This window comes from Coffea eugenioides, chromosome 11, assembly GCF_003713205.1.
Source record: "Coffea eugenioides isolate CCC68of chromosome 11, Ceug_1.0, whole genome shotgun sequence".
Lineage (NCBI taxonomy): Eukaryota > Viridiplantae > Streptophyta > Magnoliopsida > Gentianales > Rubiaceae > Coffea > Coffea eugenioides.
The window spans coordinates 46333135-46358162 of NC_040045.1; the positions used below are offsets into that span (position 1 = coordinate 46333135).

Here is a 25028-nt window from a genome sequence, read left to right on the forward strand (position 1 = left end):
ATGATGAGGGCACATGCTACCATAAAATGAAAAGTTCTGAGTCAATATAGTTCAATCGAGTGCAGCGCTACTGTTAAAGGTGTTAATTAAAGGGATCAAGTTTGACCATCTCTGTTCCAATAACTCTTGAATGAAGAAGGTTGAGAAAGAACCAGTCAATCTTCCAAAGTTTCTTCCTTGTTGGTCTTATTCGCTTTGTAAGGAATGAATCCAGGAAAATGGGAGGCTGTCATTTGTTTTGCTTTCTTAAATCATGACTGGTTTTTAGCATATCCGAGAAACTTGTACATCTCAGGCTAATTACAGTGATCAACTATTATGTTGCTTACATCTTTCTGGTGCAAACATCACTTTTTTTTTTTTTTTTCTGTTTTGAGGAGGTGGTGGAGATTTTAAGAGGCATTTTCATGAGGAGAATATTCTATAAATGGAAGGAATATTTGTAGTAATTTCAAAGTTTGAAACAAGACATTATGGTCTCTATCTAAGTAATGGCCGACGCATGCAAGTACCACAAATTTCAGATTTAGTTCTTTTTCCGATTTAGGTTTATTTAAATGTTGAGGTATACTTCACAACCAACATGCCAATAGCGAATTTGTGTGAACTCTGATACTACTTCAAAAGATATTAATTTATTACTAGTACTTTCGTATCCACACGATACAAAAGAAAGAAAAAGACACAGAAGAAAAAGAAAGAAAGAAAGGAAAAAAAACAAAGAAAAGAACATAAGCTACATAAACAGAAATGGAACCATCATATCCTGGATTTTCTGCTTCTCTTCCTCCTACTTCTCCTTGGTAACTTTACGTCCTCCTCTTTCTTGTTACCCTTAACTTCGTCCTCTTTGCCAATATTGGACTTGGCCTTTTCCTTCTTTTTCTTCTCAAGGAAAGCAACGAGTCCCGCAAGTACAAAGTCAATTTCTTCACTTTTTATGAGTTCTTCCGCAATCTCAGCAGCGGTTACCTCCACTTCTGTTATGAGCTCTTCAATTTCACCAAACCTGTCGTGATCCTTCAAACCAAGATAATTGGAAGCCAAGATCCTGAATCCACCAGGAGTGCAATATGACAAATGAATATGCATGTCCATCCGTCCAGGCCTTAACAGTGCAGGATCCAGCCTTTCTTTGTAGTTGGTTGTGAACACAACTATTCTTTCATCACCGCAACTCGACCACAGCCCATCGATAAAATTCAGCAATCCTGATAATGTTAGCTGCCAGGCCAAATAAGATCAATTAATTTCTAAAGATATAGCACGATATTTCTTGGCTACATGCAGAGGAAGAAGACTCAGTAAAGGTGAAAGGCTTTTGAATAATAAATAAAGCTTTAAATAGAGGATCACCTGATTCTCACCACTGCGTCTTCCGGATTGGCCAGCTTCTCTGTTCTGCATCTCAATGCTGCAATCAATGTCCTCAATGACAAGGATTGATCGGTTTTTAGTCGAAACCAGTAGACTTCTAAGGTCGTTGTTGCCTCGCACACTGGAAAGCTCCAAGTCATAGATGTGGAATTTGAGATAGTTCGCCATGGCAGCAACCAAGCTGGACTTGCCTGTTCCTGGAGGACCATACAACAAGTATCCTCTTTTCCAAGCCTTCCCAACCCTCTTATAGAAAGTCCTCCTCCTCACAAATCTATCCAAGTCCTGCATCAATTCTTTCTTAACCTCTGGATCCATTGCCAGCGTGTCAAACGTGGATGGATGTTGGAGATTAACATCCACGTACCAATTTCCACCCGAGTACAGCTTTATCACTTTGTTCTCTCCGTTGATGGCTTTTGATCTTTCAAGCACGTAGGGCAGGTAAGATCCTAGTACCTTATCCTTGTACTTCTTGTTAAAGAAAAGCTCAAACGATCGACGTTCCACCCTTTTAGAAGAGAAGTAGCCATCATAGTGGGTGCCAGTCTTCTGAGTCTCAGAGCAATTCAATCTCCAAACAAGATGTATCCCCTCGAATACGTCAAAAGTTGTCTCGCCATCGTTTATGTTGACGGACAATTTCTCTGCTTTTGGCTCCTTCACTACCTTGAGCCGGTGGACCGATGGGCTTATGTTTCCTCTTAAATAAGTTTCACAAGCTTCGAACATCTCATTCGGGGTGAGGCCATTGTGATCAGAAATGGTTATACACATCTGGGAAGAGAGATTCCCAAAAAGGGATCCAATTTTGGTGAAGAGCTTGTCTTGGAGTTGTTGGGGTATAAGCCGGCTAGTCATGCTCTGGACTTCATGGAGCACGGTGCGCACTAGAACAGCGGATGCAGCAAAAGTTGTGTATGCTGATAGAACCGACGTTGTTGAAGGAATGCTACTGTTTAGGGAAAACATGATGGATACTGAATAGGATAGGATATCTCGATCTCGTGTTTTTTTTTTTTGGAGGAACTTTGCACTGTTAGGCGGCTATACGAGGCTGCTCCATTTGGGACGGGGGGCGTTCGAGACTTGCGCTTTTATAATACGTGCAAGTTGTGACTAAATTTGAGTGTGGAACTTTCAGCAGAAGCCATTTGAAATTTCAGTGTCAAAACATATTTTATTATATAGTGGCGTGATCGACACAAAAGAAAATAATAGTATTCATATGCAATTGTGTAGGCCCGTAAAAACGCAATACTATTCATATGCTTAATCAAACAACTCTATACAAAACGCAATAATATATGCTGTCTCGATTGAATGAAATCACGAGAAGACAAATTAAAATAAATCTTGAGACTCAACGGACAAAATAAATAAAAAAAAATAGAGAGGAACTTTGAAGGCTTTTATTACAACTACTACCAGGAAATTACAACTAAACAACAAAATAAGTAGTTTCCTAACTAAATAAATAAATTCTAAAAAGACTTTGATTTAATAATCCTACAAATTGCAAAACTCTCCAAGTCTAGAAAAAAAGAATAGAACCACAAGGTCAAGGATTTGCCCTTAGCTTGTCCGACAAGGTCAAGCATTTCTAAGGAGAAGCTTTTTCAGCAATTTTCTTGCGTTCTTTTTTTTTTTCTTCTTTTCTTAATTTTATTACAATTACGTTCTTCTTCCTTATTCGAAAGATTGACCTTTTCTATTTTTTTCCCCCCAAACTCTTTTGGCTGAGGAGGAGGCTGCAGTACAGTATATGGATATTAAAAAAAAAAAAAAAAACGATTGTCAGTTGCAAAATGAGGCAAGTACGTGGGGTGATTATACATGCACCCGAGGTCTCTTCTCAAAAGATAGGACGGATGTCTATTACTCCTTATAAGCACAGTGTCTTCCTTTCGCTTTAGGTCCCTGCTTTGGAGACGGCAACTCTTTTAATTTTTTTTTTCTTTTTAACCGTTAAGTTTTTGTCTAATTGTCGAAATTACAACTATTATGGGATGCTCCAGAAACAAAAGCAAAATTATGGGCCAATATAAGTGTGTTTGGACAGTAGACTGTTTGAGATAATTTGTGAAAAAATATTGTAGTAATTTTTTATATGATGTATGTGAGATAAAAAAAATTAAAAAATGTGTTGATCATACAAGTAAATCAGCATGTATAAATAACGTGCAATCCAAATAATTATTTCACTTATAAAAAATTAACCGAAAATCATGACACATCTAATAAAACAACAGAACACGTGTACATTTTCGTACTGAGAGTAAAAGCCCACATCAATTTCGGCCTTAAAACTAAAAGCCCACACATGCATTGAGCCCATCGTGCCTCCGCTTCCCGAGTCAGTCGCGCCTCAATATTTTAACTCAGCCGAGTCAAAAGCTCCTCACTCAGTCGATTCTTGTTCTTCTCGCGTTGAATCGAATTTGATTCTCTTCTTCTTCTGATGAAAGTCTGCCTCTCCCCGTCTCGTTGCTACAGGATCAGAATAATGTTTTTTCGAATTTACAAAAAGGTAAATTCCATAAAAATATGAACTACGTACAGTACTCCATTTAAATTGCCAAAAAAAAAAAAGAAAGAAAGAGTTGGAAACATCTTTGATCTCATGCCGAAACGAGAAACCTCGTTTGGTAACAACTTCCGCACCATTCGTATGTGCTGCTTATTGTTATTTATTTGTTCCTCTCTCTCTCTCTCTGTTTTTTTTGAAAAAAATTTTTATGTGGCATTTACCATTTCTTACGTCATAATAACTCTGGCATGGATGCTTGGCTTCAACTCATTGGCTTGGCTTTATGATTCTTTTCTTGCATTGCAGCATTTTTCTTTTGCTTAATTAAGTTGTGTTGCTATATATTTATTTATTTAAAAAAATTCAAGTTATCAAAAAGAGAAAACGGGAAATACAGTGACTAGATCATTTGCTGGTTCATCTTTATGATGTTTGAGGAGCGAATAAGATCTGGTAATCGTAATGGCTTTTGGTTTAGGTGTGCGAGTGCTGTTACACTTTTTTTTTTTTTTTTTTTTGGGTTATTCTATTTTTGCTTTTGAATAAGTGGGATATCATCTTCACGAGCAACAAGTATTTTGCGTTTTCATCCATTTCTTCCTCACATATCTTTTTACGTTCCTATTATGTTAGAATTGTAAAACATTACGATAACGTTACGTTCATCCTGCATGATGAAGATATGGTATGCAGTTTGAAACGTTACGGCAATTATGATGCTTGCATTCCTGTTATTTTGGATCAACAATATGCTTTGATGTTGTTACATAAGCTGCCCTAATAATGTCAACCACGGCAAATGGTCTTTGCACCACTTTGCTGCAGGGATACCTGGAGATGGGAGATGCTTGTTCAGGTCTGTGGTCCATGGTGATTGTTTGAGATCAGGAAAGCCATCTCCAAGTGAAGCCGATGAGAGAGAGCTGGCTGATGAGCTCAGAGCCAAAGTAAATCATTAGCTTTCTTCTGCTCTTCCTAATTCTTGGACTCTGGTGCTTTAGGATCAACTTAATACTACTTGTCTAGCTGGGATTCGACTTAATACCTGTACAGCATTTCTTTTTTGCTCCAGTTTGAATTAAATCTTAACCCCACATTTCGTCTTAATTCACAGTTGACTTGTGGCACAATGATACTTTTTCTTTTCGCTGTGTTCTAAGTGACACGAGTAACTAAATTATAGAGAATGTTAAGGCGATTGAACATCTGACGAGGTTGACCATTCCAAGAGTTTCTACAAGTTTCCTTTCAAAAACACAAGTTTTCCTTGACTAATAAGTTTTTCAAACAATTTCTGTCGCACTCTGTTATGTCCATGATCAATACTTTGCTCCCTCAAAGTAAAAGTTCTGTCTGCCTATGGTGTCCTTCCAGCTAACAGCTCTGTATTGCAGAAGAACCAAAACTTAGTAACGATCCGACTAAACTTTTGGTTATCATGAGTTCTTTTGACCAACATATGCAACTCTGTTTTTACAGGTGACAGATGAACTTATCAAAAGACGAGCAGATACAGAGTGGTAAGACTTGCGTATATGCCTATGGGATACTGCCCTTTTGCTTGGTTTACTACACGTTGACGAAGTCCGTGGCAAGTCCATGCATATCTTCTGAACAATTGACCTTTTGAAATCATGTTAATCAGTTCAGCATCCAGCTTCACGTTTGAAGTTTGATTTTTCTTTCGAGTCATTCTGGCAGTACTGGCTGTATTGATCAAGGCCATAGCAAGTCCATACATTTCTTTTTCTTCCAAACCTTGACCTTTGGGGTTCGTGCTAACCTGGACCTTTGAAAATTTGTCTTTCAATTCATTCTTGCACAACTTGGGTCTCAGTATGACCAGAGCTCTGTTATCCTCGAACACATCCGGGATGTCCTGAGAAATGTTATCTATCACACCTCAAGCATGTTTTCAAGTACAAAAACAAAGTTTGTTCTCAAGGGAAATTTGTTGCTTTTCAGGTTTGTTGAAGGTGATTTTGACACGTATGTTATGCAAATGAGGCTGCCCCATAGTTGGGGAGGAGAGCCTGAGCTACTAATGTCTTCCCATGTTTTACAGTAGGTCTACCGTATTTCTCTGATTTAACCTATCCATGCCCACCCTATAAATGAAAGAATTCAAACATTGTAACGTGCCTATCCAGTTGAAAGTTGGTAGTGCTCATGGTATTGATACCTGAGAAGCTAATCTAAATTTTTGATTCAGGGTTCCTATCGCAGTGCATATGTTGGATAAGAAGACAAATTCCCTCAAAGTAATAGCCGAGTATGGTCAAGAATATGGAAAGGAAAATCCAGTGCGTGTTCTATATCATGGTTATGGGCATTATGACATATTAAAGAACCAGTTTGGATGCCAACAGTTAACAAGGTAGAATTTCTAGCTTATATTACTTGTTTTTTCTTGTTAAGGTGCATCGCATGGTAATGTGTTTTTATGCCTCGTCAACAGCCACCAAATGCTAATGATTTCCTATTCCAATTGGTAAATTTGGTATTCATGATTTGTCAATCAAAATTATTGTAGCAGTTTCATTTGTTGGTTGCACTCCAATTTCATCATACTTACCACACTCAGTTGCTAAAATGCGGTTCATCTCATATCTAAGCTATGCCGAGCCATTTTTCTGAGAAAAGCCTGAGAAGTAAAGTAGCAGTTACAATGGAAAATCAAATGTGGTTAGCAATTAGGATATTAAAATAAAATAAGTGTGCGTGTAAGCTTTTTGCACCTTAATTGTATGATAGTTGGCAGGCTATGTCTTAAGGGCTGATATATTTTTGAGCGCCTCAACATGGATGGAATTTGGTATTTTGTAGTAGTTTATTGAAAGTTAAATTAAAGTTGTGCCTTTGCATCAAGGGCCTACAGTATTAACCATCCATTCCATACATCGTGACTCGTAGGTTTTGTGAGGAACTTGATCATGTTTTGTATAGACAGCTAAGAAAGTAATCCGGAGTTGCTCTACTTGGCTCTCACCATTTTGCCTCTTTTCTTTTTGGCAGGAAAAGCAGATGGTGAGATGCTCGATGATTGACAGTAACTAGTCATGCGGAAGTAAATTCTGTTTGGCTTGTAGTATGCAGGACTAAGCTGCAGCCTGTAGTTAGCCAGTGATTGTGCTGTGTTTACTGGGTGATATTCCTTCAATTTAATCAAATTTGAATGAATGGAAGTGAAAACTGAAAGGAGGTTCGAGTACATGGCATTTTTGTTGAGTCAAGCTCAATTTCTTCCTTATCATGTAATGGGCTTGCATGTGGAACAAACTAACTTGCATTGGCTCAATATCCACCTTCCTTGCTGATCAAATTCTTGGGAGTTGGCAGGACAATAACTTGAATAATTGTCTCGTGAAGATGAGAATGGAAAAAGTCTTTTTAAACCCTCCAATTTAAATTGCTGGCAAGACTGACCCTTACAGCAAATGATGAGTGATCAAGGACGTGTATGTAATTTTGCAAGATGAATAACTTGCGGATCAAGGAATGATTTGAAAGGATAAGCCCTTCTTAACACCCTCAACATAATACCGACGCATTTCAAGATAGTGACAATGAATTCAGCCATCTATTATAATGTTAGGGTTGCCAGTAATAGGTTCTGGAGCAAAGTAACTTCCCAGAAGAACAATCGACCCTTCACTTCACTAATTAAGTTAGGTATAATCGAATAGTTTGTTTGGATTGCGGTTTATTTGCCAATATATATTTGCTTACATCATCGTTACAATTTTCAACGCACTTTTTTATCTTTCCAAATATCTTTTTATCTCACATACATCACATCACAAAAAGTGTTACAGTAAAAATATCTCTAATTGTGCAATAGAAGTACTGAATTGTGCACTCTGTTGACTTTACGTTGTTTTGTTACAGGAAAAATGGTTGCTTCTACTTTCTCCACGTAAACCGCTGCATAGGCCCTTCAGATCCTGTATCTTGTATACAGCGAACGACTTCTATTGGCCCCATTAATCCGGTAGTTTCCGTGAAATCAAAGGTTGCTTCAACATTAAAAACTTGAACAGAAGGCATATGTAGAGCTCTCTCTGAGAGCTCTCTCTGTTCTTTTTTTTTTTTTTTCATCAAGGTTATGGATTGTATATAGCCGTATAGGCTATATGATTATAATATGATCAGATCCTCGTCAAAACATGCATGCATGCACGCACGCACTTAACAAAACTCCATTTTCTCTAGATTTTTTTTGGCGGGCATTCTGGATGTCTAATTGACTGACCCTTGGCTATGTGATAGATCAGCTCTGTGGCTATAAGACATACCAGGGAAAGGTGATAGGGAGGGGTTTTATTCATCAGCTCTGTTGCTTCATCAGAAACATCCCAAGACTTTGGCTTGCAATGCTCCCGCAAGACTTGCGTTTTTCAATCACACGCTGAAGGTGAGAAATAGGATATTGCACGTGGTCGCTTTTGATGGCTTTAAAATCACTTTTTGAGGCAAAGTGGAGAACTAGAGATAACGTGTAATTTAACCAATGATCATCTGTCACACAAGTTAGCGAATCATGAATAAATCTTACTTAGAACTTGAATAGAGTGTCAAATATGTCAGCTCATGGAAACATGCAATCTATCAGTAGTATTACTTGTGTGCTGTACCTGCGGGAGTATTGACTGACTCCTGAGGACACCATGAAGTTGGCCATATCTGGTGAAGAGTATGACAAACTTGCAGTGGTAGGCTGATTTTTCCCTCATCAATTAGCTGTTCAGGATGTCATCCCTATTTGATGTTTCCCCATGCTGGATTGCTTCCTCAGTTAATTACATAGAGATCCATAATGAATAAACATTTCTAGAAAACTGTTTGGCATGCCTTAAAGGGCCAAATAAATACAAACAAACTTGAATGAAAAGGAATGCACAAGAGTCCTGTCACTGCAGGTTTTATCCCCAAAAGTTTAATCAGTTCAACGGAATTCGTGGCTCTATGTCTCTCTATATACACATAATGCTTTACAAATTACGAGTGGTTTTACTCTTCATAACCTTTCCATAACTCTCGAAGTAGCTGATACCTGGAGACCTTTCCTTTGCCGTTTCCTCTGGGTATCCAGTTGAGTTTTCTTGCAGCAGAACTCTGGAAGCTATCAGCAATGATACTAGTCAAGCGTGTGTCAAGTTCATCAAGCTCATCATCACTTGTGTACGATTTTCTGAGTAATGCTGACCCGCTTCTTTGTATATTATTGTTTCCAACCTCTTTGATAGAACGTATCAGTGAAGTTGCCGGGGGAGGTGAATAGATTGTAGGAGGGGCAGTGCATGGGTGACTTGTGATTGATTCTGTAGAAACACCCGAAGCATCCTGGATCAACATGCAAATGTATCAGCAAAATAAAGCTGGTACCCCATGCATGATACTATTCTATTAACTCTTTTTAGGATTTTAAATCCATCTTGAACTAGCTCTGCATTATTCAACCAGCTGTCAAGAGAAGAGATGGCACATAATTTCCAAAGCACTGCTAAAATTGATAACCAACCTCATGATCCAGTGCATGAATAACACTTAGTGGAATTGGGTTTGGGCAGAACTCATCTGGAACAAAATTAGTAAGCACCTTCTTGATCATTGTTGGACCAAGTAGTGGGCAAACCTAAAAGAAGCAAAATCTGGAAAATTGAATAAAGCCACGTGGAAACTAGAATTTTTCAAACCAATTTGCTGTAGCAGTCATTCACCTCTTTTCTTGTTGGTATATCCATAAGCATCTCCAAAGGAAGCATCATGAGATCACTCAAAGCATTGAGGAAACGAAAAGCCTTGAAGGATTCAGATCCCTTGTCATCACCAGCAGTATCACTGTCCTCGAGTGATTCACTATCTTCAATGCCAAAGAGATCTGAGAGCCACCTGGACCAGTTACCAATCTACAAACACCAGCCAAAAAAAATAAAAAAAAAATAACATAAAGAATCCTGCTATCCCAACTAATGACTAAAACAATTGATATTATATAGGCCAAGTGCAAAGCAGTGTTCTTCGAGCACGTTCCAAGAGAACTAACAAAATAACAGATTTAATTAACATCTAAAACAAATACTTCATTTGATTGAAACTTCAACTTAAAGTGGTTGCCAGATAATTCTAGAAGCTACATGTTAGAAAAAGAGGCTCAGTTCTTAGATTCAATGAATCGTTGCTAATCAGATTCTTTTGTTTCACATCTAATGTTCAGAGTTGGAATTTTGAAAGGAAGCAAATTCGCTCATCATTTTCACTTGAAAGTCAAAATGCTGCGCAGAACAAGAAAATATTGCATATATAAGCATTAAGTAATGCAAACATCTTGCACAGAAGTTTTAGGTAAAACTTTTAAAGAGCTGCTTCACTACTAACAGCATTTTTCAGTTGTACACCCGCTCCAAAACTCAATTTTCCAGCTGGAATTGGGAGAACCCTAGAATCACTAATGGGGTCAGACACAGGATCTGAAGGCATTTCTTCCGCTGATTCACGAAGGATAGCATTGAACATTGCCACATCCAATCGACTCACTAACTGCTCCATTACCTAGAATTCACAGAATAAACATTAAAATGATGATCTGGTCAATTACAACCATATCCTAGTAAAACCATTCACGTATTCCAGGATAAAATATTTCCAGTAAATCAAGCAATGAAAATGCAGTACTCAGAGCATGCATGGTACTAATCGTAGAGTGCTGGAAGACATTAATATAACTCTATATGATCACATATATTACCGACAACCCACTTCTCTATTTATTTGACGATCTGTATTGAATCATAATACTCAGTAACCAACACACTTAAAAGTATGTTTACATGCCATGACAGGTAGATCAACTAAAACTAGAAATATTTGTCTCCAGCAGGAGTTGTCTGTGACTATTGAATGCACATTAATCGCTATATTCCAATGTAAAAGCGTACCAATCTTGCCATGACAGGCAAACAGCCACATTCATGTCCTCCTGCCCGAATTGGGCAAAGCCTTTCACAGGCATCTTTGAAAGCCTTCTTCCAAAGTTCTATAGAGAAGTTACCCTGCACTTGATCACCCAAACCATATCCACTTGCATTATTCTTCTTTGTACCTAAGCCCCTAGTTCTACCACCTGTTTTTGCAACTGTCGGCTGCATGTGTGGAGTTATAGTCTGCATGGGCAAAATAAGCACACTGCTGATTTAGAAGACAGTTTTGATTGATTAAAAACAAGATTAAATGCAGCGCAAGAAAAAATTAGGAATCTAACCTGCCACCAGATAGACTCAACAATTCGAGAAAAAACCCAAGATTCAGCCTTCTCCAATGCAAAAATAAATGTTTCTATGTCCTCCCAGTCATCAGATTCTTCAACTGAATTGCTATTTCTTTCCTCAACAGAGGAGAAGCTATCTTGTCTCTTTGGGAAGCTTGAATCCAAGTGAGAGACAGAGCGATCACTTTTTCCTGCATGCTTTGCCTCTAAATTTGATATTTCTGCAGCAGCTTGGATGACGATAACTCTCAACATGATTGCATTCGACAACCAGAAAGTCAGCCTGCATAGGAGGTACAGATGTACCAGTGTGAGTTTTAATATGCAATTGCCTTTGACACATAAAAATTTTCTGAAGCAGTATTCAAATAAAAAGTTCTACAATTCCTTGTAACAATAACCTTAGAAAAGTGCACCTTTTCTTCCTAGTCATCAGCATTTTTTTTGTTATTTTTCCCTTTCCTATTTTACTGATGCTTCCATTCACCAAGTCCTGGCTTTCCTCTTTTTCAACACTGACTAAAGTAATGTGCTTCACTGATACAAAATAGCTATGGGACTAATATGTACCTTGGAACATCGTTTCCGCAAGCTTTGGAGACCAAAACTAAACCTGAGATAGATGCTCTTGCAGCACTTGCCTGTTTAGCCCGGGATTTTTCTTTGCATGCATGAAGATAGAATCTAGAAAGGCGGCGAGCCGGGGCATGAACCTTGCTAACAGAACTCCCATGCTCAGCAACCACAGAGTAAAGGCCAATCTCGAGAGTTGCAGCTTCCCGTAACTCTTCCTCCAGCATCTGAATTCTGGAATATGATTCAGCTCCATAATCATGAGATTCATTTCTTAGCACTTTCATTTGATTTTCTGCAACACTTTGACCATAAGCATTGGAACTTCCATCTACAGATTCTTTGTTCTCTTTTTCTTGAATAGTTTTAGCACTATTATCAGCATTCTTAGGCTTGTGTACATTTGTGGCCCTTTCTGTGTCGTGGCTTTTTCCAAAATATTCACTTCTTCCAGTTGAGTAGTATAACTGTGACTTGACATGCTTTAGTCGACCATTTGAAATCTGAACCCCAAGTGCTTCCCTAGTGGAGGTAACACCCCCAATTGTACCTAGCCTTCTGAAACCATTATGTGGTAATTTATCGACTGACTTGTAGTCTGAAAACGATCTCTTTTCAGTTGGGAACTGTTCATCCTGTCCAAAATTTTTTTCTTCCTTCTCCCCATTCACTTCCAACTGAGCAACATCTATGCCCTTAAAAATGGGAGCATGTTTTTCAACGTCATTTTCATCATGTATGGGCTGAGTTAATCTATCAACTGGCTCCTTTTTATATTCTGGATTGTTTCCTTCATTCTTTCCCTCTTTGCCGACACCATGGGTCACAGTTTCCTGCTCAAGGCACTCTATGTAGTTGCTAGATCCCCCATACATATTGTGATAGCCATCAAATGAGGAAGAAGATTCAATTGAGGGGTTATACGAATTCTTCTGCAATGATGTCTTGCTTCTCCCAGTGACTTTGGACTTCAAGGTATGGCTGTTTACTGAGTGTCCTGTATTTAATGATAAGCTAATTGACGAAGATGGTGGCAACCTTCCATTTGACTGTTGATTATCCATTCCTGTAATTTCATTGACTGCCCCCAATCCATTCTGTAGATTTGTAAATGTCAGCTAAAATGTGTGCTCACATGCACTGACAACCACATCCACGCACGCGTGGAGAAACACACACACAGAGAATGTCATTCAGTTTAAGAAGGAATGATGTCACCGTTTTAGAATAGGGACAATACACCCAGTTCGAGCAATATAGAATGAAGATTCAGCCAAGGCAAAACGATTGTCAATCAAGGTACTAATTAAGGAAAAAGCTATAATCATGAGACAGAGATCACAAAGATTAGTGAGTGGATTCAGCTACCTTATCACTCTGAGATGGTGAAGCCCTTGCAGCATCAAACACAGAAGAGGCAACTGTCTGAGACGAATGAGAAGAAACATCATCATCGGTGAAAGAAGCTATCTCAGAGTCGTCACCATTGAATTCCGCATGGGCTTCTTGGCCATCCTGGTCCAATGATGTTCTGGAGGATCTCACATTGGGTGAGGACTTCGAACTGCCCTTATCTAGGGGCTCTACTTGAAAATAAAGAGCTGGCTGCGGTGAGCTTTTGGAAGTCTTCTTGAAGTTCAGTGGAGCAATAATGGGCAAAACATCTTCGATTACTCCAAAATCTGATAGATTTATTATAGCTGTCCCTAACAATTGCTCTTTAGTGGCTTTTTCTTTACGAGGCTCATACAATGAGAACTCCAAGTAATTCTTCTGAAATTTATCGCGGGCCTTTTTATCTGGATGTAAAGTTACAGGAAGTGCAAAGGACTCGTTGAACGCAATGTTCGCATCCCCAGCAACAGTTAGGAAAGAACCAGAATTTTGATCACCATTTTGCCACTGAAGCAATAGGGACTGAACCGATCTCAAAGACTGAGATGGGGGCCAAGGCTTAATCTCCACTACATTGACAAGGTAATCAATTTGAACCGAAGCACCCCTTTTTTTCTTTGACCTCAAACCGAGTACCATACCCGAATGATCTCACACAGATGAATGCTCTTCCCCAAGCTTGTAATCAGCTAGAGGTCTAACCACAAGCAGCAATAAATCAATCAAAAAGTCAATAAAAAAGAATTACCACGAAATACAAAAATTTAAAAGGTTCAGCATTTTTCCCCCCTTGATAATGCGCTTTATCAAACAACATTTATTGATACATAACGTAATCTGTTTAATTAAATAAATAAGCAAACGAGAAGTAAAGCAGGGAAAAACTACAACCATTTCAGCTCGATTGAACTTATTTCCTGAGATTAATATTCCTGTATATATTTACAGCTTACTCAATTGTTGTAAGAACAGATAACCATTTAAAGACAGGATTTTTATCAAGTTATAGGGAAAAAACACCAAGAAAGAAAGAAATAAGGGATTCATAATATTACCATTCCAGCAGTCAGAAACCTAAACATCAAAACTCAATAAATAATCAGACAATGCAGCCCTTTTAAATCCCAAAATGAAGTAGCACGATAAAAGAAAAGAGGATGGAAGTAAGGGGTACACTTACCGTTGGTAGATATCCTATGGAGACTGAGAAGCCCGAGCAAATTTTACTTTGTTTGCGTTAATGATGGTAATCCATTGTTCGTTTAGTCCAGAATTTCTCCAACTTTTTAAGCTCGTGATAGTTTTTTGTTTGTATCTGGAGAGCAAAGGTGAGAAAATTTGGAGGAAAAAATTGAAAGAAAAAATTGTATATACAGAAGTCCCCCCCCCCGAAGTAGTAGAAGAAGAAGGTGCTAATGCCAATTTGCAATTAAGTTGGGTAATTATGCTGAGCGTAGTTCGAGCATAAAAGTCCACTCCTTTCTCCGATGGTGACTCGAGCTTCTTGACCCCTTTTTCTTTGCTTTGATTTTTTTTCCCCATTATAAATATATATCTCAGAGGAGAAAAGAAAAGTACAGTAGTAATATCCACTTTACTTTGCCAAAAAAAAAAAAAAAATCCACTTTACGTGTTACGTTGTAAAAGGAATTCTTTACATTCCGGGGATTGGTATCCGACTTTACTTTCCATCCGTTTCTGTTGATTCATTCATCCTTTCTTTCTCTCTCCTTTTCCTTTCCTCCTGCCTTCTGTCCCTTCTTGATAGAGCTTTCTTTTCTTCGTCCATGGCATGTCTTCCTCTCTCTTTTTTTTTTTTTTGGCGCTAAAAGAAAAAAAAATAGAAAACTGTTATATTAACCCTTGAATTAAATGTGGTGATTGGTCATCACGATCACATCCGCCTTATCCATTTTGGATTTGAACACTAAACAATAAGCATTTACTACTTTCTTCCTCCTTTTTTGTAGGAGTATATTACAATAATGCCATCTTGCATCAATTTCAATTTGTTTAATAAATTAGTTTATCCTATCTTTCATTGAGTTGAAACAATAAGCATTTGAGGTGGTTTTGAGTGAAAAAAGGTTATTCATAACGTTTTCTCGAATGCCGGTATTTCTTTGAACCCAAATCTTTTAAATTCAATTCTCTAAAGGTACAAAAGAAAGGATAATCACCCATTTTAATTTTATGGAAAAATCTTTTAAATTGAATTATCTAGAGGTATATAAAAGGAAAAGTGAGGCCGGAATAACTAATTCCTTGTTTGTGCAGAGTAAGTCAACCCCCCCCCCCCCCCCCCCCGGCGCCAAAAAAAAAAAAAATCACCAAGCTGTTATAATAAGTGCTGCTGTTAGTACTAACTGATACATCGTTTCCGCCATTCACTCCGACATTTTAGCGATGCATGACTACATATTTTTATTCTCTCTCCCAAATTTTTTTTATAAATTTGGAGAGGTTTGACCAATGGCTCTAATTAACGTCCTTAAACATAAAATTAATCTAAATGAGGCACAAAGCAGGATCACAGTCTTATAGCTCATCCAACATGAGGAAGTCAACATGCCTGATCCAGATGTTGACTTGAAAGTCAGGGTTGGATCCATTTTCTGTGAGCGAGACACAAGATGCCGAGAAGCTACCATTAGGGCAAGAGAGAATACCTTCCCCCCCGCCCCCCCTCTTTAGTCCTTTCTGCTCAGGAAATGGACTGATTAAAAAAGAAAATCAGCATGGACTGGAGTAACAATTAATTAAAAAAATCACAATACATCGTCTTTTGCACAGTTTGAACTTGGATGATTAGGTTCTCAGGGGAAAATCCGTTATCCCGCAGTTTATATAACGAAAATTACACGGCAAAAAACTTCACTGATACCCTAGGAAAGTAAGAGAGGTCTGAGTCTGGGAATTCCAGATGAAACAGCCTAACAGATCACTCTTCTCTCGCGAACAGCGAAAGGAATCCCGGGTTTCCGTATTAGATGTTTCGGCAAACAGTGCAACATAAGAGAGTTAACGTACAAAAACAACTAAGGTGTATATCATCATGATATGAATCAAAACCTTCAACTCTCCTTTAACTTTCCCACCAATACAGTCTCTGAAAACATTCAAACAATGTTTAGTTTATTGACAAAAACCATATACTATCAGGTTTCTGAATCTTCAAAACCATGATAAGATGATCTTAGAACCCAACTTGTATCCAGTCAGCACTTAAAAAAAAAAAAAACATATAAGTAGGGAGCAATTCAGTCTGATACAAGCATAAAAATTTGACTTGCTGCTCTGCTGGACAGACAGAAGACTCGCTTGCATGTCCATACATTCTTCAAAAGTCTCGAATTGTTTATTACATAGCCCCCTAGCAGGATAAGTCCTCACCTGCACATAAAAAACCAAGAATGACTTCCACATCAAAAGCTGTCAGCAAAAGGCGGAGAGAAATTGAATGCACTAAACTGTCAATTCGTCGTACAAAAGAAAAGCAAGCTAAACGCAGAACAAAAAGAACACAAAGAGGTAGGGATGGCCCAGTCAAATTAGAAAAACAGGCAAGAGGAAGCAGTGCACCAAAATGCAATGCCTTGGTGCTACTCAAAATCAGATTAGATCTTTAGCTTGTTTTCTGGAGTACCTGTGCTTGCTCTAGAATAAACCAGTACTCCACATTAATCCCCAAGTCTTCTAACTAGTTAATACTATATTGATCCTCACATACCAAAAAAAACCAAACCAAAAAGAACCCACATGATGGTAAGATTGCCTAAACCAGAAATGAGATCCTCAACCAATTGTGCATCACTTCCGAATATGACATCAACAAGGAAAAAAAGTTAAACTAACTACTGTAATCAATCCTAATACCTCCCAAAAACCTGAAAAGAGAAAAGGAAGGAAAAGAAAATCAGAACCAACCTGCACAGAAGTATCAAGCAGCGGCAGCCTGTTGTAGCTCCCTCTCTGCCCGTTCTCTGATCCTCCTCTCGAGCTCCGGTCTGAAGTGCCTGATCAGACCCTGGACTGGCCAAGCAGCGGCATCACCCAATGCACAAATCGTGTGCCCTTCAATCTGTTTCGTCACCTCTTGAAGCATGTCAATCTCTTCCAGTTTTGCATTCCCCACCTTCAATCTTTCCATGATCATCCAAAGCCACCCTGTACCTTCCCTGCATGGCGTGCACTGGCCACAACTCTCATGCTTGTAGAAGTAAGAGAGCCTTGCAATTGCGTCTACAACATCCGTTGACTTATCCATCACAATCACGGCAGCAGTCCCCAACCCTGACTGTACAGCTTTAAGTGCATCAAAGTCCATTAGCACATCCTCACATATATGCTTGGGTATCAATGGGACAGATGAACCTCCTGGGATAATAGCAAGTAAATTGTCCCATCCACCGCGAACACCACCACAGTGCCTCTCTATAAGTTCCTTTAATGGTATACTCATCTCCTCCTCGACTGTGCAAGGCTTGTTCACATGCCCTGAGATGCAAAAAAGTTTTGTTCCAGAATTGTTTTTCCTACCAAAACTAGCGAACCACTCGGGGCCCCGCCTCAAAATGGTAGGTGAAACAGCTACTGTTTCCACATTTGTGACGGTACTGGGACACCCATACAGCCCGGAATTAGCAGGAAAAGGAGGCTTCAATCTGGGTTTTCCTTGTTTGCCCTCGAGGCTCTCTAGAAGAGCTGTCTCCTCACCACAAATATAAGCACCAGCTCCGAAGTGGATATGTACATCGAAGTCATAACCAGACCCACATGCATTTTTTCCTAATAAGCCAGCTTCATAAGCTTCTCTTCTGGCTTTCTCCAGATTTTTCCGCTCATTGACATACTCACCCCTGATGTAAATATAGGCAGCAGTAGCTCTCATACCCACTCCAGCAATTAAACAACCTTCTAATAGTTTGTGTGGATCATGGCGCATTATCTCCCTATCTTTACAGGTTCCAGGTTCACTCTCATCAGCATTGACAACAAGATAGGAGGGACGACCATCAGACACCTTTGGCATGAAGGACCATTTAAGACCAGAGGGAAACCCAGCACCACCACGCCCACGAAGACCAGATTTCTTCATTTCATTGACAATCCAATCAGCACCCTTGAGTACCAGGTCTTTTGTTCTATGCCAGTCTCCTCGTTTCATAGCACCCTTGAGAAAAGGGTCATGCAAACCATATACATTTGTAAAAATGCGATCCTCATCTTTGAGGCCACCAAAGTGGGTTTTCTCAGGAGGTGGGGGAGGAGGGGGAGGCTGTGGGGTGCTAGCAGTTGATGCAGCCTGAGTGCTGAATAATCTACTGCCCAGGACCCAATGCTCAGACTGCTTGACCAAAGATATCCCTTGTGAAGAAAGGATGCCCTTTATGGGTGCCTACGCAAGAAGTTACAAGCAAAATCCAGGTTAAAAATTTGCCTGACATCCACATCTTTCTCTTATTATCAATCATTCTGACCATGTATGACAGCAGGCCTTTGGTCTTTTTTTCTTCTCTCTTTCCCTTTCTCCACTTGACATTGCATTATTTGTTGGTCCTTTTTAAATCTATGTCGACACATGCTGAGGTTACACTAAAGCAAAATGGGAGGAAGAATATGCCCACTGAACAAAATGGTAGTCTACTCAATTACAGTCCTCGACTGAAGAAAATCGATCATCAATTGATGAACCACTTACATGCATTCCGCTCCACCCAAAAGTCCAACCTTTTTTACCAGTGAACAAATTCTTAAACCAAAAAGAGAGAGAGAAAGAGAGAGAAAGAGAGAACTTAAGATGCAAAGCTTGAATACCTAAAAATACAGTTCCACTAAGCAGGTACAGCTATTAACTCCTAAAGAGAAAAAAGAAAAATAAATAAGCAAAAACCACGAGAGCTCGATGGTCAGTTTGTCCCTTTGTTCAAGAGAAAAAAAAAACAATCTTTTTCTAATTTCGCCAAAAGCGGTACCCAAAGTCGATTAAATTTAAAAAAATCCACCCAAAAGTCAATAGAATAACCGGAAATGTGAAATTGATCCCTAGGGCTTATCAGTATCTTAACAGATAAATTCGACATTCTAATCACAAAACCCAGTCTCGAATTTTCAACTGTATATAAGTAAGTCCTCCTCAAATTAACACCCTAAAACTCCTTATCCTTAAAAAGTAACCCAAAGGGAAAAAAAAAAACTAAGATTTCCTTTCTCATGGATCTACCAACAAATTCAACATTTGAAAAGAAACAGAGAATCAGTTCAAACGAAAGTATTTGAGTAATGGCGATATGGAGATGCGTACCATAAGAGCTTCGGAGCTGCACTATGAAGGATGATTCTGAGCTGGCTTTGGTGCTCTAAATTGAGGTACCGGTGATTTGATGAGTGAAAATCCGTCGAGAGATGAATGCGAAGAAAACTGATGTGGAGAGCTTGGTGACGGTTAGGATGTGCCTCTGGTAAAATCTGACGGTGGAGATTAAGTGCAGGCCTTGTGACAATCGGATCGGGTACGTGGAGACTAATTAGATCGGGCATTTCTTATGGGGCTTTTAGTTGAATAGGTGAAGTGGGCACCCATGTAAAAATTGGATTATTTTGAGGCCCATACGAAGTGCAGCAAACCCAATTGAGCGTAGGTATAGCACTAATGTTTGGTTGGTTGCTCCGACGACCCAAACCGACTGGCGTCAGGAGGATTCAGGCTTGCTCCAATTTTTCTTTTCTTTTTTTATTTATTTATATATATATATATATATATATATTAAAAAAAAGAAGGGTACCTTGATTGCAGAAGGATCCACCGAGAAAGCATTAAAGCATTGAAGCTTGACTTCCACCGATTGCGACATTACATGATTCTGTTTAAAAAAAAAAAAATCAGACAGATGCGTAGTGCACTCGTTTGGTTCAGTGGTGGTTTAGTCTTTTTCGAATTATTTTTGGGCCTCTTCAGATCCTCCCTTACTCCTAATGTAGAATAGTCTATGTATCGATAAAAAAAAAAATCCACTGAGAATTCATAATCCATGATGAGACGAAATTTTTATTACGTAAATGATTTACGATAAACCAAGTGACGGACAAAATGTGTCATCACATTCACATTCCATGTAGAAGTTCATTTGTGCAAACGAAAAGGACTCTTTCCTTTCAATATAAATAAATATATATATATATATATACGTAGAAAACAAATAAATTACTCCTACAGTTTCTCTTAAATTACAATCTGCAAGTAACTAAAATAGAAATTTCAGGTCCATTCAATGACTTAAAGAGTCACGTCTTTAGTTTGTGTTTTTTTTCAGGGGAAACGGAATAGTGGAGTTAAACTTATCAGTAGCATTATTGCAAAGGTCTAAAAATCTCCTTATCGCTTGAGGTGAAATTCTTTTTCACACTATCTACCATTAATCAGGTAGGTTCAGAGACATTTGACGAGCTCTTCTTTCCTTTTGTCTCTTGGAAGATGATACTAATTGTTGATTAGCCGATATAATAAATACTAATATAATTATAACCCAACTTGCATTCTCTGACCGGAAATGTGATGGGAAGGAGTAGGACAGGATGGAGAAAGTGGGAAATTTCAATAATTATAATACACAGTAATTGAAAAGAAAGGGCGGAAGCTGGAGGAAAGACAAATCAACGACGCATTCGCAGGATTAATTAGCTGGACAGCACAGGCACAGCGTACTAGGTACTACTACTACTACCCGATGATTTTATGCAACATCTCTTCTGTTATGGTAGTTACTATATATATGTACGTGAACCAAAAAATGGAACGGGTGCAGGCGCAGCTATGAATCACCAGAGGTTTTTTTATTTGCCAAAAATAGCTTCCCTTGTCACAAGCCTAATTCCCCTCACCCACAGCTCTGCCATTTCAAGTCCACCCTCGCACACAAAATGCACTTCCTTGTTCTTTGTGGTTTTTACCCGGAAAACTCCCGGCTCATCGGCATCGAGCTTCTTTCGTCTGTTCCACCGGAACGTCGCGCTCGCACCAACCTCTGCCCCGCGGCATATCACGTTTCTCTTCCTAGATTTTCCCCACCTCAGCTCACCAGTAGCTCCAACCATCTTTAGTACCTTGCCATGGGGACTTCCTTTGCCTTGCTTTATGTGCTTCTTCACTTGAGCTCCTCCTACCACGAGCGTTCGAGCTAGTTCATCCAGTATCACAGCTTCAGCGTCTTTTCCACCACCGTTCTCTCTGGCAAGTGAGAGTGCAGTCTCAAGCTTTGCATTCTTAATGTCACATCTAGCACCACGAGATATCAAAAGCTCGCACATGCTCTTGTTTCCGGCCCTAGCTGCTAACATCAGTGGGGTGTATCCATCGCAATCAGAAAGATTGACGTCATATCCTTCGTTTATCAAAGCTTGCACCAGATTGAGGTCGCCATTATGTGCCGCACGGTGTAGAGTTGAAGATCCACCGTAGCTGTTGTCTCCCTTGGCACGCAAGAAGTTCAGCATTACTTTTTCAAATGCATCACTGTTCTGGTGTTTTTCAGCCAAAGTAATAGCGGTTTCGCCATAGTTGTTAGCCAAATTTACATCAGCTCCGGCATGAACAAGCAACCTAAAAGCCTCCACATTACCACCCGCCGCCACAACCATGACTGCTGAGAATCCATTTTCATCTTGCTCGTCGAGATTTATCTCCGGTTGCTTGAGAAGTTTCTTCAAGGCCTCGATATCATTTGCTTGGGTAACAAATATTAAGGAAGAAAAAATTGCAGCATTGCTAGATCGAGCATTCTTCCCATCTCGAATAACATCTAAAACTGCTCGCTCGAAGCCATATGCCCACCGTACTGATCCAGCAATTGACTTGGCACACTGCCCAGCGATGTTGGACAAACCAAAGTCTGCACCAGCTGCAGTAAGAAGTTTTAGGCACTCCTCTTGCTTGCATCTAGCACTAATCATCAGTGCAGTCTCACCGGATTCTGTGAGAGAGTTCAGATCACAGCCGGCATTAATAAGGTGGTGAAGAGCTCCGGCCAACCCATGTTCTGATGCCATATGTATGGGACGGTGCGCTGTTTGTTTAGTTTTGACTGGGAATTCTGCATCAGCACCACAAGCTAAAAGCACCTCAACTGCTCTGGCATTTCCACAGAGAATCGCGTGGTGGATGATTGTCCTCCCTAAATGGGGAATATTAGGAGAAAGGTGCTGGAGGAGCATCCTCAGTATGGCACCGCTGGATTCAAAGAACTCCACTGCACACCACGTTACATGGTAAGGCTCAGCCAGACCTGCACCTACTCGGAACTGTTCTCCAGTGGCAGCGTCCCATGACCAAGCTCCCAGCCTGACCGTGATATCTGTTCTGGCACCAACCTACAACATAGAGTCTGCACTTCAGAACATAACCACACTGTGGCTGTGAAATAACAGGTCTTGTGAGCACCTAAAACGTGTGATCCATAAAAATTGAGCCTAATATGGGTTGCATGCATCAGGCAAGCATAACCGTTCACCCTTGAAGTTGAAGACCCAATTGATAAGACATACAAGCCCTACTATGGTATCTTTATGACACTGCAGCAACATCATTACCTGTAACAGCAGCCGAACAACAGAAATTTGCCTACCAAGAATGGCAGCAGCCAGAGAGTTACAGTCAAAATTGGCATGAAGAGATGGCTTGGAAGATTGAAGCAGCACCCTGGCTGTGGCATTACAGTCCACACCACACTGTCATCAATTCAAAAGGTTGTTATTTGAGAGTGTGAAAGAGGCAAGAACAAGTGGTTTCAACATTCTACCAGTTCCAACATTATCGTCCTATATTTCCAAGGACGGTGCAACATGAACTAAGCAAATTCATCACGCCTGGATATCGTCAAAGTATAAGCAAATTCATCACGAATGAGATACTAGCTATATGAAACTAACTGTAACCATAATCAATCACTAAATTCAGTGATCTGTCAGCTTATCATCAAAAAGCAATCAAATAGGATGTCCCCAGATGACTAAGAAAGGTTGGCTGCTACCATCAAGTACCTTGAGAAGTGTGTCCACAAAGTCTTTAAACCCTCTAAAAGATGCAGTGACAAGGGCGTGTACAGCAACATGTGGGCGGACCATATCAGAGGCCATGAGAAGCTCAGCTGGTCTGGCCCGCCCCAGGTAGCATGCCTCCAACAGAGCCTCTTCGCATGCAGATTGAGCTGCTCCCCCACTAATTAACATCTTCAAAATCTCAATATGGCCCTCTCTTGCAGCTGCTGTTGTGGCATAGCCTCGAAACATTTTTTGATTCACGTCAGCTCCAGCACTCTGTCCACAGAAAACAACAATGCACTGTTAAAATAACAGGTTAACATACCAACATTAATAACTCATTCATTCACAGACCAACGTTTCATGCTGCCCATTGTTTATGGTTTCTGGCACCTTCACTCAGATGTCTCAAGTAATACAAAGACAAAAAACTTAAAAGGCCTAAATTAAAGGGATCCATGACTGTTACACTCTTTGGGCCTATTTATTTGCTCAGAATTCCTAGTTTGCAAATTATAGAGGGCAGACAAGACTTGTGACCACAAAAATGAATTGGGAAGGTATATTGTCAAAATGCATCGTCATATCTACATCCTAATGGAAAATCACTTTAATTAATTCAATTAGTAAAAGAAAGTAAATGGAGAGAGTTATACCATCTTATGATGCAAATTCCACGTTGAAGGAGAATAAGAGCTAAAAAAATTCTGAAAAAGGAAACAAAAAAACGTTGCATCCTTCATCATTTCACCCAGCAGCTCCAAGACAAACGACCAGGTTGACTAAATTAATTCATTTAGATAAATTCTCTTTTCATTCCAAATCAAGCGTTAAGACTGTCCACCCGTTACACTAATTGAGCCCCGGATTTCAAATTCAAATTATCTAAAAAGCAAACAGGATGATGTAAGAAGCAAATATTTAGTTCAAAAATTCTTTAAACACTCAAAAGTACCAAATATTAACAAAACTCGTAGAAAATCCACAAGTTGAAGAATTTCAGGGAAACCAATACCGAAACAGGTCATAGTGATTCGAATCCACGTTGACTTCTCAAAAAACACACCGGCGAACCCCTACTTTAAACATTAATTTCCTCAATCGCAAAACCCAAACTATCAACAAAATCCTCACATTCACAATAAAATGATTATGGAAGAGAAATAGAAGGAACCCCCACCCCCCCCCCCCCTCTTCCCCCCCCCCCAAAAAAAAAAAAGAAAAAAACCAAGGCTAAACTAAACTCTTATACAAGTCATATATTCTACGAGATCACGCCAAAACAAAAGAAAGAAAGAAAGAGAAAATAAATAGCTCTAACTAAACAGTAAAGACGTTGACTAACCAGTAATTTTCGGACGAGTGCGACATTTCCGTTATGAGCTGCTAGGAACAACGCCGTGACCTCAGTCTTAAACTCCTCGAACTCGACGCGGACTTCGCAGGCATCCTCGTCATGCAACACCACCTCGGTTTTTCTAGCCTTCAACAAAACTGTTCCCATGTGATTAACGTCAACGAAGGGGTTAGATATTAACTCCGAAGCCGGCTTCAAGTCGTTGGCGTGAGCCGCGTCGACCAGCCGCTGAGAGAGCGACTCTGCTTCGTACTCCACCGGAAACACTTGCTTTCCCGCCATGTACCCGCCGGCTGCGTTAGTGGAGGTGAACACCGTCATCTCCACGATCTCTCTGGATGGTGGAAAAGTAAATTTACCCAACAAAAAACCAAACAGGTGCTAATATTGTGGTGGCATTGAAGTTTGGAAGATGTGCTAAGTGAGGAGTGAGTGAAGCGTGAGGGGAAATTGGTCGTTGCAGCCTGCAGGGGAGAAATGGAGGGGATGTGATG

The 25028-nt window shown here is 39.6% G+C and overlaps 5 protein-coding genes across 7 annotated transcripts; 1 reads left to right on the top strand and 4 right to left on the bottom strand.

Moving 5' to 3' along the window:
* Positions 1-665: 665 nt before the first annotated feature.
* Positions 666-2352, bottom strand: LOC113751415 (AAA-ATPase At3g50940-like). Its single transcript, XM_027295428.1, has 2 exons — positions 1357-2352; positions 666-1224 (listed from the first exon to the last, which is right to left on the bottom strand). The coding sequence occupies exons 1-2, from the start codon at positions 2347-2349 to the stop codon at positions 760-762; spliced, it is 1458 nt and encodes a 485-aa protein (XP_027151229.1). The 5' UTR covers positions 2350-2352; the 3' UTR covers positions 666-759.
* Positions 2353-3968: 1616 nt separating this feature from the next.
* On the top strand, positions 3969-7200 carry LOC113754118 (OTU domain-containing protein At3g57810-like). 2 transcript variants are annotated; one of them, XM_027298458.1, is made up of 6 exons: positions 3969-4025; positions 4733-4854; positions 5387-5427; positions 5873-5971; positions 6120-6284; positions 6923-7200. In XM_027298458.1, the coding sequence occupies exons 1-6, from the start codon at positions 4001-4003 to the stop codon at positions 6936-6938; spliced, it is 468 nt and encodes a 155-aa protein (XP_027154259.1). In that variant the 5' UTR covers positions 3969-4000; the 3' UTR covers positions 6939-7200. The 2 variants fall into 2 exon arrangements, with proteins under 2 accessions (XP_027154259.1, XP_027154258.1); XM_027298457.1 differs by lacking the exon at positions 3969-4025 and adding an exon at positions 4289-4360.
* A 1502-nt stretch (positions 7201-8702) lies between these two features.
* Positions 8703-14624, bottom strand: LOC113753799. Its single transcript, XM_027298042.1, has 9 exons — positions 14323-14624; positions 13116-13839; positions 11745-12844; positions 11169-11457; positions 10846-11070; positions 10286-10459; positions 9628-9816; positions 9429-9542; positions 8703-9250 (listed from the first exon to the last, which is right to left on the bottom strand). Exons 2-9 carry the CDS (start codon positions 13779-13781, stop codon positions 8918-8920), a joined length of 3090 nt encoding a protein of 1029 aa, XP_027153843.1. The 5' UTR covers positions 13782-13839; positions 14323-14624; the 3' UTR covers positions 8703-8917.
* Positions 14625-16165: 1541 nt separating this feature from the next.
* LOC113751779 (NADH dehydrogenase [ubiquinone] flavoprotein 1, mitochondrial) lies at positions 16166-19548 on the bottom strand. Its single transcript, XM_027295913.1, has 3 exons — positions 19447-19548; positions 17070-18540; positions 16166-16535 (listed from the first exon to the last, which is right to left on the bottom strand). The coding sequence occupies exons 1-2, from the start codon at positions 19447-19449 to the stop codon at positions 17083-17085; spliced, it is 1461 nt and encodes a 486-aa protein (XP_027151714.1). The 5' UTR covers positions 19450-19548; the 3' UTR covers positions 16166-16535; positions 17070-17082.
* Positions 19549-20789: 1241 nt separating this feature from the next.
* Positions 20790-24983, bottom strand: LOC113751385 (ankyrin-3-like). 2 transcript variants are annotated; one of them, XM_027295382.1, is made up of 4 exons: positions 24523-24983; positions 23178-23453; positions 22728-22865; positions 20790-22508 (listed from the first exon to the last, which is right to left on the bottom strand). In XM_027295382.1, exons 1-4 carry the CDS (start codon positions 24853-24855, stop codon positions 20976-20978), a joined length of 2280 nt encoding a protein of 759 aa, XP_027151183.1. In that variant the 5' UTR covers positions 24856-24983; the 3' UTR covers positions 20790-20975. The 2 variants fall into 2 exon arrangements, with proteins under 2 accessions (XP_027151183.1, XP_027151184.1); XM_027295383.1 differs by lacking the exon at positions 24523-24983 and adding an exon at positions 24193-24273.
* Between the last annotated feature and the right edge of the window lie 45 nt (positions 24984-25028).